Source organism: Saccostrea cucullata, unplaced genomic scaffold, assembly GCF_032062105.1.
Source record: "Saccostrea cucullata isolate Sc308-1 unplaced genomic scaffold, CSIRO_AGI_Scuc_v1 ctg879, whole genome shotgun sequence".
In the NCBI taxonomy this organism is placed as follows: domain Eukaryota; kingdom Metazoa; phylum Mollusca; class Bivalvia; order Ostreida; family Ostreidae; genus Saccostrea; species Saccostrea cuccullata.
Genome location: NW_026924910.1, coordinates 27,474 through 41,787, shown reverse-complemented (window position 1 = coordinate 41,787; position 14,314 = coordinate 27,474). Strand labels below are relative to the sequence as shown.

The 14,314-nt window shown below is 33.2% G+C and overlaps 1 protein-coding gene across 1 annotated transcript in view; it reads left to right on the top strand.

Moving 5' to 3' along the window:
* Positions 1 to 14,314, top strand: part of LOC134267578 (fibropellin-1-like) — a 37,856-nt gene that overhangs the window by 52 nt on the left and 23,490 nt on the right. Inside the window, exons 2-13 of the mRNA XM_062749783.1 lie at positions 4,790 to 4,949; positions 5,937 to 6,106; positions 6,274 to 6,387; positions 8,702 to 8,809; positions 11,205 to 11,318; positions 11,434 to 11,547; positions 11,634 to 11,747; positions 12,506 to 12,619; positions 12,821 to 12,934; positions 13,019 to 13,132; positions 13,805 to 13,918; positions 14,207 to 14,233. Of these exons, the coding sequence (XP_062605767.1) occupies positions 4,790 to 4,949; positions 5,937 to 6,106; positions 6,274 to 6,387; positions 8,702 to 8,809; positions 11,205 to 11,318; positions 11,434 to 11,547; positions 11,634 to 11,747; positions 12,506 to 12,619; positions 12,821 to 12,934; positions 13,019 to 13,132; positions 13,805 to 13,918; positions 14,207 to 14,233 (1,377 nt within the window). The remainder of the gene's footprint in view (positions 1 to 4,789; positions 4,950 to 5,936; positions 6,107 to 6,273; positions 6,388 to 8,701; positions 8,810 to 11,204; positions 11,319 to 11,433; positions 11,548 to 11,633; positions 11,748 to 12,505; positions 12,620 to 12,820; positions 12,935 to 13,018; positions 13,133 to 13,804; positions 13,919 to 14,206; positions 14,234 to 14,314) is intronic.

Genomic DNA, 14,314 nt, shown 5'->3' with positions numbered 1-14,314 from the left:
CATATTAAACTTTTGAGTTAAATTAAAACAATTATTTCAACTGTTTTCCAGCATTGTTATTATACATTTTAAATTTTTAATTCATCTCTAATCATCAAGTTCCCAAACTTTTGTGTGATTTTGAGCGATAATTCCTGAGATATTGATATCAATATGTCGACACCCCCAAAAATAAAACTAAAAATTGTCATAATCTCCCTTTTGCATCAAACTTGATTTTCCTGTGCAATGAGTTCACCAGAGCATTTATCTTTTTCATTGGATTATTATTCAACCCTTCCGACGGTAGTCTTAATGAGAGTAGCTATATTATTCCAAAGCTAACAAATCCCCCCGATCAATGAATTCCACGAATTTTCGATTTAGGTTAGAATGTACAGAACCCAGCAGGTTTGGTACACGTGAATGTTTGTAAAAAAAGTCTCAACAAACACTAGCTATATTTTTCCAGTGTAAACATGCTAAAAAAAATCAGGCAAACGACGTGTACGTGCGCGTTTGAAAGTAAAATCGACGTAAAGTGGCCAAGCTCGCGGCCCAAATTAGAGCAGAGAGTTTCTGCCAATTTAGGGTGAAAAAAATGAATATGATTGTCTGCTGTATAAATATCAGTTTGAATGATAATGCCTTGACAACAACCGAGGTGGCATGATGAAAAGTCCTATCTTGTTGAGACATTGTTACGCGCCAACGTCACCGTCATGGTTGGTTGGAAACATTTTAAGTTAACTCTCTGACAACCAAAAAAACTTTTATTTGGTTGAAAAGTTGAAAACAATCTGTACAGCAGCATGTTTTTGCCTTTTTATTCACTTATGCAATATTGAATTCGATTACTAAACCCACAGTAGCTTCCGTCAGCCATACCACGATTGCAAGAAATTTATACTGACTACAAATATGCAAAAACGATGTCTATAACTCTAATGCAGCCTATGGCACTACAAAATTTTATCACAAAATTATCATCATCAACATGCACGTGTTTTTGACTTTTTATCATTTCCCCTACGTGACGCCATACATTTCATGGTTGAGTAGTTTTGACTAGCGGTTTTAGTGCAAAGTAACCAAAATACATCTGACCAATTGGCATAATATTCGGCCACATAGTCAAAAAATTTTCCTACATTATGTTCTTATGCACATCTTTTTCCTTTCAGTATATTTTTGTACATGTAAACTTAAATCACAGGAACCTGGCAACTGAAATTTTATTCTTTACTTGCAAACGAAATGCAAATTTGAAAAGGAAATATTCAATTCATTATCAAGTGACAAAATGGTATCGACGATCTCCTTAAAGTCAACATTTTGTAAATTCTATGGTCTTCCAAATATACTTGTTTTAATTTCCGACTTGAGTAATATGGAGATAACGAACAGTGTTCAAGCTCAAAGTCTATTAAAGAATACAAAATACGATATGAGAGCAAATACGGATCAAAATCATCTGAGGTAGGATCAAGTGCCATGGAGCAGTAAGTAACCGCTGTCGACCGGTCACACCTGCCATATGTTCTCCATGTCATCATTTGAATATAACAGGAAAATCGTCAACAATTCAGTGTGTAAATAATCGCCTAACAATAAGTATGAAAAAAGTCAGTCAGCATTTGACTAAATGATAAATAATAAATTGTATTTGCTGACAAGGGCATTGTAACAACCATAAAATGATAACTTCAAACGAGACTGATGATATTCTTCTTTCAACAACTTGTTTGTCAATAACTTACCTCGCTTTAAAAATGTTCATGCGTACAGCATGCTCTTCCGTATCAAATCAAATGAGAAATATAAACACCGTATGCAGGTGATGAAGGTATATTGCTTCATTAGTAAGGGAATAGTAAGAGAAAATAAACTGACTACTCCGACTGTAAGATTTAGATAAAAGGAACTTGTTCGACAAGAGATGCTTACTTCGGTGTTACGTTGATATTTGACCCGGGGGCCATTTTCAACGTTGAATACTGAGACCAAAGGTGTTGAATTTAGACCCTAGTCCGTTGAAATTGAGCCGGATCTTGGAAGTTTGATCATTACACCGTGATTCTAAATTCAATTGCATAAAAACGCATGTTTATGACTTTTTTTTTCACAACTGTGATTTAATCCACAGGCCTCTGGAACGTTGGGGGGGGGGCTAGAGATGCTTTCGTCCCCCCCCCCCATTTAGAAAATTTGAAAATACCATTTTTTTCAATAGTCAATAACATCAAAACTCACAACTTTTATACAATCTTAACAAGCATTCCTCGCGAAAAATTCAAATCTATACAGTTTTACATCATAGACAACTGCTTTCTCAATAAAAATAGAACTCGGATATTTTCGTATCTTGTGATAGGTCATCAACGAAAATCACTGTGTTAAAAATCACCAATTTGTTAAAAAAGATTTTACTTAAAAGTATCTTGAAGTTGATATAAAAAGGAAGCTGGAGTTCCTAATCGTTACCTTTTTTGCAGTCTTCGAAGACGAAGTCTTCCTTCAAAATTGGAATTTCGATGGGTACTACTTGTGCTCCTTTATTGGCTGACCTTTTTTAATATTTCTATGAAGCAGAATCAAAATATGTTTTTAAAAAAACTTTGCATGACAAGAAGAAAGCACTTGCTGTTGAGTTCAACTCAACATTTAAATACACCGATGACGTATGATCAGAAAACTATAGTTACTTTAGTTCATATTTCGACTCGATATATCACAATGAACTTTAAATTAAAGTCACCATAGAATGTGCCTAAACTGTTTCATTATACCCCCGCTTGAAAAGTGAGAGGGTTTATAGTAATCGGGATTTCCGTCCGTCCGTCTGTACGTCCGTCCGTCTGTTATCTCTTATCCGCAACTCCTCTTATCCTACTGAGTGAAATTTAATGAAACTTTCACAGAATCTTTATTACATATTGCCATTGTGCACCTCCTATGTTACTTTTTTATTCGACACGTATTTTAGGTTTCCCATAGCAAAACATGGACATTGCCATTATATGTTTACCTATGACGTCACATATAGAACCTTCTGGATAACATTTGATAGGACGAGTTATTCCTCTTTAAACATTACCGTAAAACAATAAATAGCAACACATGGACATTATGGGAGGCGGGGGTATCATTTAGTGAGCTCATTGCTCACAGTACCTCTAGTTCATATTCAAAAACTTTGTTTTCTTTTTCTAAATCATGTCATTCCTGTTCGATAAAATATGATTCCTATTCGATTAGTTGTTATTCTTGTGCGAGAAAAATGTTATTTCTGTTCGAGAATTCATCACATTTATGGTGTTATTCTATTCGACAATATGAAATTCCTATTCGATAGTTTTGTCATTCTATTCCATAATAAAATGATTTATATACGATGATAATGTTAAACATGTCATTCCTATTTGATTGAGTTTGCTACCAGTTCTAGTTTTTTCATATTCCCCAAAATGCAATTATTGAAAAAGAATATGAAAAACATCCCAGATGAAATTATGCCATAAGAAAAGAAGTTTATCGAATGGGAATCGTATTTTTTTTTCAAATCGAAATAGATGCTAGCATCAACTTAATTGCATATAAACCAAATGATTATCGAATAAGAAAGATAGAATTGTCGAATAGGAATGACAGAATTAGCGAATAGGAAACGCATGTTTTCAAATATATCAATGACATCGAATAGGAAACGCATGTTTTCAAGTATCAATGACATCGAATAGGAAACGCATGTTTTCAAAATAGAATGACATATTATGATATATGAATCATACTGTCATATTTCCTCCAATGTGAATAACAACTAATCGAAAAGGAATCACATTGTATCGAATGCTGTGTTTTAAAATAATAATAATCTCAAGGTTAAGCTCCGAAAACGATCAATTTTTAAGCCGAGGAAGGCTACTGACAGATAAGTTTATTACAAGGACTTCATCAACCTTGTTTGAAGTCAGCATTACTTACATGTCAGCATTACTTACATGCTAATGTCGCTATATTAATCTTTTTCAGAAATAAAACCTATCATTGGATTCATTTTGGCCGACGTGTTTCATTCTTATTTTTAGGCTTTTAATTTGTTAATTATTATACTAAATTTGACTAGATAGGAAGTTCTGCACACCTGATCAATATATATAGGGCTCACTTTCTAGACACCAGATTTCCAGGATTTTTGTTTATGCCCTATTCATAGTTTTGTCGTTATTTATTGATGCTATGGATTTTAGAAAATACTGTCATAAAATAAAGTTGTCGTGCTTGAAGATAACTGAAATCGTGTACTGATCAAAATGTACATATACTGTATACACGGGATTATAGGTCTATTTCTCTTACTCTTGAATAGGGAAAATCGAAACTGAAATATAAATATAGAGATACTGATAAATCTCTTAAAACAACATCCCAGTTTTAAAAATGTTCAAACTCTGAGGTGGGGTCAACATTCAAAAGGGTCAATTTTCAACTTGTTAAAGTCATCAGGGATACGAAAACAAATCAAGTTGTTGAAGAAATGGCCCCGGTTATAAATTCAACGACTTTTGGTCTCAATTTTCAACGGAGAAAAATCACCCCCGGTTCAATATTCAACGTTGAAAAATGAACCCCGGATCAATTTTCAAGTCTAGTCAATATTCAACGTCTCACCGGGTCCTTGTGCCTTTTTTGTTCTCAGCTTTCAATTTTTGCTTTGTTATCAATTATTATTGCATTTCGACCAGAAAGCGGCAGAGGATACAGTACTGTGGCTACAGTAACAATAATTATGTTGTGTCAACTTTATCAGGTGAATTATTCAGCAATACTAGTGTAAGACTCGTCGATGGAATATACCCAAGCAATGGCCGAGTTGAGGTCTTTCATTCCGGTGTATGGGGTACAATCTGTGATGATAGATGGGATTCTATAGATGCCGGAGTTATCTGTGAGATGCTCGGATATCAAAGGTAAAAAACTCAGGACAACTTTATAATTAAAAAAATCATATTCAAAACTACTTTCCCTTAATTGTAAGAAATGTTTAAGACATATTCAATTCAAATTTTAATAGGACAATACTGCTTCCTGGAATGCATCTTGCAAGTGGTTGAGTCAAACTAGAGATATTTAATATATGATGAAAAAAAGTTGGGGGGGGGGTCTTGTCTCTTAGCTAGAAAACCTTGCGGTGAGTTCAAATCTGAGATTACAGAAATAACTATAAAACATAAATTTGGATTCAACAATGACAGCAAGTTTTCTCCTTTTTTTTTCCTTTGAATCTTTCCTTTTTTCCATATGGTAGCTTTTAATTTCCTAAACAAATCTCTTCCACTTTAAGGCCCTTTTTCTTATATGTTTCTTTTGTATATATTTCTCAAAAGTACGGGTACATTACTATGACCTTATTTTGAGACTTATCATATACACGTCTTGCACAGTCCATGCCTCTCAAGCAATGAGGCATAAGTCATATAGTATGCTTACGTGTATCGGTGAAAGTTGTTTTACTCAAAAGAAGGTCAATATTGTCTGCTGTTTATATATAGAATACTTTTCTAAATAAAAGTATTCCTATAGTCAGATTACTTGAAAGTAAAGACTTCATTCTCAGTACTAGATGTCTCACTGAATTTGGCCTAAATTCTACTTAGATGATAATTTTTTTAGGAGATTTGTTGTCAATATGCTGTAATGTGTATAGGCTAAACTGGCAGATGATTCAAGGGAAAAAACTTAACTAAGATCCAGTTAACGTTACACTGAAATTACTCAGTTGCTAAAAAATTATACTCAGAACATTTTGAGGCCATAGTCATATAACTCATGGCCCATATGTTGCACGTAGATTTGTCATTATATATTAACCTTCAACTAAAAGACGACTCATAACTGATAGTTAGATATACATGTACTAGTGGCTCTACTACTGTTAAGTGATTACACTTTTTCAGACAAAATGCAACTGCATTTTCCTTAGCATACTTTGGTGAGGGGAGTGGACAGATTTGGTTGGATGAAGTTAAATGTAGTGGAACAGAAACGGACATATCCCTTTGCCCACATAGAGAATGGGGATCTCATAATTGTGGACATCATGAAGATGCAGGGGTATCTTGTTTAGGTGATCCATTAATTGATTTTTGTTTCAAACAGTATTTACAATTAAATGCTATTACATACGTCAAACTTTTCATATATTTCCTAATATAGAAAAATCATGTAAATATTTAAAGATTTACAACGTGTAGAATGAATTAAAATGTAACAATAGATTTGTTTTTGGTTTAGATATCAATGAATGTGTGGATGAGCCTTGTCAAAACAATGGAACATGTGTAGACCTTAAAATCGGCTTCAAATGCCTCTGTGTACCTGGATTCAATGGAACGAACTGCACAACTGGTGATTTATGTCAAACTATAAAAGTACCAATCTAATTAAAAATTTTATTCAGCAATATCCGTTTATCCAGAGGTAATGTCACAGTGTCGATATCTTTTCTATATATGGCGTCACATTATAAAATATAATATACCAAAGGATGCACATATGTGTAAATCTAATTAAAATTGAATTTGCATTTAAAATTGATTAATTGAATTTATTTTAAAAAATGTTTATGATCTAGAACAAAGGAGTTGTCGCAGTGTCACAGCTAAACGTCACGTTTTTAAATGTATTTTTCCTAGAATGAAGAAGACAAACACACTAAATAGCATCTAAATAGCATCTAAAAAGCGCCTAATCGCTAATACTTTAAAAGACAAAATTTACGTTATTTTCTGGATTTTAGGTGAAAAAGACATGACAACATTTATAATTCTTATCATAAACATTGTTGTTTTACTTTGTATATAACAATTGTCACAATGAAAAAGAAAAACGTCGCGATGAGCTTTAATGCATTTTTGTTTCAAAATGGGAAAATCGCCAATGGAGACAGTTACAGTGATTCACCAGACTCACAGAAGAAAGAATGAAAATAAGACTTCTTTTTAGATAATTGTTTCATTAATTTTGGGAGGGCGATGGGTCATTTAACAAGGACAAGAAAACCGAAAGATGACAGGTCGGACGAAAACTTTCATGGTGTCAAAAAAAAAAAAAACACAGGCGGTTATAGCGACATATTAAAGTTTAAGTTTGTCATATGCCACTGTTCAAAGAAGTTTTACAGAGAACCTGATTATGAAAACAGAGTGAAATTATAGTGAAAATAGATTGAGATGGGTGACAAGAATTCTTAAAGGAGGGAAAATTTATGAACGTGTCCGTGAATCTCAAATACGAGGGTTGTCCCAAAAAGTCGTAGACAATCTTATTAACTTTTTTAACACGCAACCAATACTAACCAAATTTTGCATAGACATAATACATTCAATGTTATTTAAAATTGTGAATTCTTAAATATATATCTTTCATATTAATTATATTGGGACGATTTATATGAAGGCCGATATGGTCTGTCGGCGCACGACCAAAATTCGGAATAATTTACGCATATAACTATTACATTAATTTTGTTTCTATTTCTTTGGTACTATGTAAAAGATTGAACTAAAATTTAAATCACTGAAACCAGAATCAAAATCTTAATCATATGTTAAATTTTCATATAAATAGCATTAGAAACAGAGGATTGATGGCATGATTTTCAAAGTGTTGTTGGAATTGAGGTTGATGAAAATGACGTCGTCGAACGCGTACCCGGCGCACGGAAATGTAATAAATTGTTTTAGGTATGTTTTATATTCATCAGAGACGGGGAGAAAGAGTACAGAAAGGACATTACACATAATATTTTAATAAATTTTTTTTTAATAGTATGAGATTCAAAGGTTTTTTCTCTAGATAGAAAAAATAGTTATTGTATGTAAAGTAGAGTACTGATTGTTTAGAGCAGACATTTGGGAACGTTCTGGACCATGAACGTCGTCAAAGAAGGTGTGTTCTCTGCTGCCTAAAATGTAAAGTGATCTTTCAACTAATTTAATTTTGACAAAAATTTGAATATGCTTAAGAAAACGATTAAATTATTCCCTTAGTCAAGAGTGGTTTTTAACTATAATAAATATTCATTTGGATGTTGATAGCCTCATGTGAAGCAGAAAAAGGGACTATGACGTTATGAGAGACGTAAATTACGTTTGCTTTCGTGCGCCGATGTACACTTACATGGTTTCTTTATTTTTCCATAGTTTTCATATTAAATATGGTATCGTCATGAAAATTGAAATACATGATCATAAAATGTTACTCTTTGCATGACCAAAAAATAAATTTGATTTAGCAAAGAGAAAATAAACTATGTTCCCTGTCTACGACTTTTTGGGACAACCCTCGTATATTTAGTGAAACAGGGAAATGTTTAAAAGTATTATCCGTCAATTCATATGACGTAATATAGGTGCGGTGACTACCAAAAAAGCATGTTGTGTATAATCTGATATTTTGAAAAGTATAAACCATATTAAATTGAAATTTTCAGGTCTGATTTGGTGTAGAGTTAGCTACCATCATTTCTAATTTTATTGTTTTACGTCACCTAACAGCAAATTTTTCGAAGTTGTGACATAACTTTTGGTTCATCCCTCGAATAAACTAGACTATTAAACATTATTATTATTTCGCGTATAATCCAATATATTTAAGATAGCATTTTTTGATAATAGATAAATATATTGTAATTGTTGATTATTTGTCTTCATTAATGTAGACGAATGTGCGGTTGACCCTTGTCAGAACAATGGAACCTGTATTGACCTTATAAACAACTACGACTGTCAATGTGTACCTGGATTCAATGGAACAAATTGTACAAACGGTAATTCAAAACAAATGCAATTAAAATGAAAAACAAATCAATTTGCAGTTCAACGTCATCTTTCCTTTTCTTTGCACAAATGTGTTTATTGAATGGAAAAATCACTGAAAAAATATTAAATGTAATGGTTATTATTGCTAGGTACAAACATTCTAAATACCAATATAAGAGTATCTAAATCAATTTACTTTTAAAATGCGATCCCCATAAATGCTCATCACCAACTGGTTTCACTCAGTTTCACTGCTGATATTATTGAGACAGTATTATCCAAATTTCTCCGGACTGTGGTCCGCCAAAACATGGTTGAAAAATTGCCAACTCGGCGTTAAACAATATACAGTTTTACAATCAATCAATCTCCGGACTATTGTGCACTGAATCCATTTACATGTGTACCACTCTGTAAAACTGATGACATTATGTTAAACATGGTGTTTTTCGTGATTTTGTCATGTAAATCCAAAGTTTCCTTGAAAAACGATTATTTGAATGAATAAAAAAAAACGTCCTATAGTTAATCAAACAAGAGGCCCATGGGCCACATCGTTCACCTGAGCACTAAGGGTAGGAAAAAGTAGAAAATGGTTTTTTATTGTAAAGTTTAAATCCAAAAGTAGTCCCATGAACAATCATGGATTTGCTATTTTTTAGAAAATGATTTTTAAAGAATTTTCCTATATATATCTTTGAAAACTTTGGTCGGCCATTTTGGCCCCGCCTTACCCCCGGGGGCCATGATTTCATCAAAGTTGAATCCACACTACCTGAGCATGCTTCCATATAAATATGATGAATTATGGCTTTGTCATTCTTGAGAAAAAGATTTTAAAAGAATTTTCCTGTATATTTCTATGTAAAACTTTGGTCGGCCATTTTGGCCCCGCCCTACCCCCGGGGGTCATGATTTGAACAAACTTGAATCTACACTACTTGAGCATGCTTCCATATAAATATGATGAATTATGGCTTTGTCATTCTTGAGAAGAAGATTTTTAAAGATTTTCCTATATATTTCTATGTAAAACTTTGGTCGGCCATTTTGGCCCCGCCCTACCCCCGGGGGTCATGATTTGAACAAATTTGAATGTACACTACCTGAGGATGTTTCTCTGTAAGTTTCATCTTTCCTGGCACACTGGTTCTTGAGAAGAAGATTTTTAAAATATGCCACCAAATTTTCATTTATTCCCAATTATCTCCCCTTGAATGAGGGCGTGGCCCTTCATTTGAACAAACTTGAATCCCCTTCACCCAAGGATAGTTTGTGGCAAGTTTGGTTGAAATCGGCCCAGCGGTTCTTGAGAAGAAGTCGAAAATGTGAAAAGTTTACGACAACGACGACGACAGACGACGGACAAATTTTGATCAGAATAGCTCACTTGAGCCTTTGGCTCAGGTGAGCTAAAAATTTTAGAAACTGATTTGGTCCGTTGTCTGCCATAGAACATCAAATTTAAGAAGGCTGGTATCAAAAAAGAAACCATAAAATATAACTTGATATTAAAGATATGATATCTTTAGTCGTCCAACAACATTTGGCAAAGAAAAATCTCATACATTTTAATTCTAAAATTTTACCAATTTTGTATGTCTTTATCTGGAGGTCTTCTTCTAGATGAGATCACTAAAGTTTTAAAATGACCACACCCATCAAGTCATCAGAACGCTTCGAATCTCGTTTCCCTTAGATGATCGGCTCCTGTCAACTCGACGTTTTCAGTTTTTAAGATGAAGATATTGTTATATTGATATTTATGTTTCATTATGAAGGAAAAGAGTTGTGAACAGAAAAAAACTCATGTGGAAAAATTATTTTAATTTCTCGCAAGAGACTAGTTGAAAGTTGTGAGTACACAATGATCACAATGATTTCATTAATTAATTTTTGTTTCTTGCCATTGTGAAAAATCCTTTTCAATGCAAAAGTTAAGTAAATGTCAATAACAGGTTGCATTGGTGTACAAATTTTGTTAATTTATCCAATCAAAAATCCTTCCGTCGTCTGATAGGAAGATTTCCTAACAGTGACGACCACCATTCTTGACGAGGTCAAATCGTGACATGGCTATCCCTCCTTCTACCTGTGTTGTTGTCACATTTCAATCATTAATATGGTAGGCAATTAAAGAAATTCAATCGCAATCGTTTGTACTTATTGACCTTATTGAAAATAAATGTCATTTACACACGTGCTAGTATTAAGTTCCTCCTTACATCCCCATTTTATCCACTTTGAAAAATTGTAGACCTTGATAACAGGGTCGCCATTTATCGATCTCTGTTGAAAAGCCCCTGTTAAATGTTAATAGACTTCTATATTTTCACAAGCCATATTCTAAATACTCTAACATAAAATCAAAATAATCACCTAGCTTTGGATATATTTTGATATATATTGATGAATGCGCTGAAAATCCATGCCAGAACAATGGAATATGTGCGGACCTTATAAATAAATATGAATGTGACTGTGCTCCTGGATTTAATGATAAGAACTGTAAAAACAGTGAGTGTGTAACTTTAAGGGTGCATGGACAAAGATTTTAAGTTAATATTTTCTGTATAATATCACGACTTATCACGACTTATATATTTTGATTGCATTTCATTGCATTTAGCAGATATTGATGAATGTTCTGATAGCCCTTGTCAGAACAATGGAACATGTGTGGACCTCATCAATGGTTATGAGTGTAACTGTGTTCCTGGATTTAATGGAACCAATTGCGAAAAGGGTAGGTAAATCAAAATGATATGAAATGACGATGAATAAAACTATTTTTCAAAATAAGTCCTCCTTAGCCTAGAGCATTTGTTACAGATATTGATGAATGTGCTGAAAATCCATGTCAGAACAATGGGACATGCCTTGATCTGATCAATGATTACCAATGTAACTGTGTTGCAGGATTCAATGACACAAATTGTGCAAACAGTAAGTGTAAAAGGGAAAGAAGAATCAAGATTTTTCCGAGCAGAGATTGACTTTTTTTTAAAGATATCTTAGAGATCATTCATTTTAAAATTTTCTATTTTAATCCTAGATTTTTCAATTTAATCTTACAATTACTAAGGTCTGACATTTCATACCAATCTTTCTATAGCGCCACATACTTCAGCATTTTGTCATGAAAAGAGAGAAACGAGAGGAATATGAAAAAAAATGTCATTCAGGGAAAATTTAATGTATCATTGTTGAACATGGGATTCAGTTCACCCATGTGAGAGGATCTTTTAATTTGTCACTTTTTTTTTCTTCGCACGACTGAAAGTATAAGGGGTTTTCTACTATAAATACTGAGAAGTTTTCCCCTTAGGTTAAACAAATGACGTTTAACTGTCATTTACTAAAATTTTCCTTGGTTATCCTTACTCTCTCCCAGCATTTCTCATGACAAATTCCTAAAACCCAATTCTACCCTTTGACATAACCCCAAACGATTCTGCTCTCACTTAGTCATTATTCGAGCTTTTTCTTGATCAAAATCTTGACATTATTAATGAAATTCCTTTTAGTAGTGCAATCAATTTCTTCTCTACTTGAAAACTAAACCCCATACTATTTCAAAGTCTCCTGAAAGTTTTACAAATCCTTTACCAGTAGTGAATGAAATGACTGATTCGATTCAATATTGCAAACCATTGAATATATTTTATCTCTAAATCATATCTTATGTAATTCATTTGTAACAGATATAGATGAATGTGCAGAAAATCCGTGTCAAAACAATGGAACATGCGTGGACCTCATCAATGATTACAACTGCAGTTGTGTTGCAGGATTTAATGGAACAAACTGTGAGGAAAGTAAGTAAATAAATGAAAATAAGACAAATGAAACTTTTGATCACATTAACCTAATTTAAGATATCAAAACAGTGTAAACTGTTCAGTTAAGAGGAAACATTTTTAAGTTGAATTTTTTAATTTGGAAATGTCCATGCTTCATAACATTTGATATGCTTTGTGTAAGTGGACGTTGGGATTACATGAAATACGTATTTACAGATATTGATGAATGTGCCGATAGTCCTTGTCAGAACAATGGAACATGTGCGGACCTCATCAATGGTTATGAGTGTAGCTGTGCTCCTGGATTTAATGGAACCAATTGCGGGGAAGGTAAGTCAATGAAAATGATATGAAGTGACGGTGAATAAAACTAGTTCAAAATCAGTTATGCTTAACAAAGAGCATCTGTTACAGATATTGATGAATGTGCTGAAAATCCATGTCAGAACAATGGGACATGCCTTGATGTCATCAATGATTACCAATGTAACTGTGCTGCAGGATTCAATGACACGAATTGTACAAACAGTGAGTACATATGAGGAACCATCCTTTTTCCCAAGGAAATGTTGACTTTTTCTGGAAGATATATTTTGTTTTTTAGATATCTTTTATAGGTCATTCAAGTTATATTTTAATCCTTATCTCAAAATCACTCAAGTCTGTCGTCTGACACCAGTCTATGAATTCCACCACAGACAAAGATATTTTGGAAGTATTCTAACCCTTGAAGAACCATGACCTAATCCGTGTTAAACCTGTCCAATTTCTGACATGCCCTGAATTATCAGTCTTTCCTTTAATATCTCCTGACAATATCCATTACGACATTGCTCTCACTTAGTCATTTCTTGAGATTTTTCTTGATCAATATCATGACTTGATCCCACATTTGATATTTTGGAGGTCCGTGTTTGCTCTGCTCTCCTTTTGTATTGTGTTACGAACTTTTGCTTTTTCAGTTGTGCAATCTGTTTCTTTCAGGCTTGAAATGTACACACTTTCATTTTCAAAGTCTCGTGAACATTTTAAAATTCTTAATCATGGGTGAAATAAATTACCGATCCAATTGCAAACCATCACGTGAAAATTAAAAAAATTCTCAACCAATAATGGATTAAATGACTGATTCAATTCAATTTCAAACCATTGAGTATTCTTAATCTATAATTCGTATCATATGCATTTTATTTGTAACAGATATAGATGAATGTGCAGAAAATCCGTGTCAAAACAATGGAACATGTGCGGACCTCATCAATGATTACAACTGCAGTTGTGTTGCAGGATTTAATGGAACAAACTGTGAGAAAAGTTAGTAAATAAATGAAAATAAGACAAATGAAACTTTTCATTACATTAAACTAATTTAAGATATCAAAACAGTGTAAACTTTTCATTTATGAGGAAACATTTTTAAGTTGATTTTTTTCATTTGGGAATGTCCATGCTTCATAACATTTGATATCCTTTGTATAAGTGGACGTTGGGATTACATGAAATACGTTTTTACAGATATTGATGAATGTGCCGATAGTCCGTGTCAAAACAATGGAACATGAGCGGCCCACATCAATGATAACAACACAAGTATTGTTGCAGGTTTTAGTGGAACAAACTGTGAGGAGAGTAAGTAAATTAATGAAGCTAAGACAAATGAAATTTTAGATATCACAACTCTGTAAACTGTTCAGTTGATAAGAAAGATTT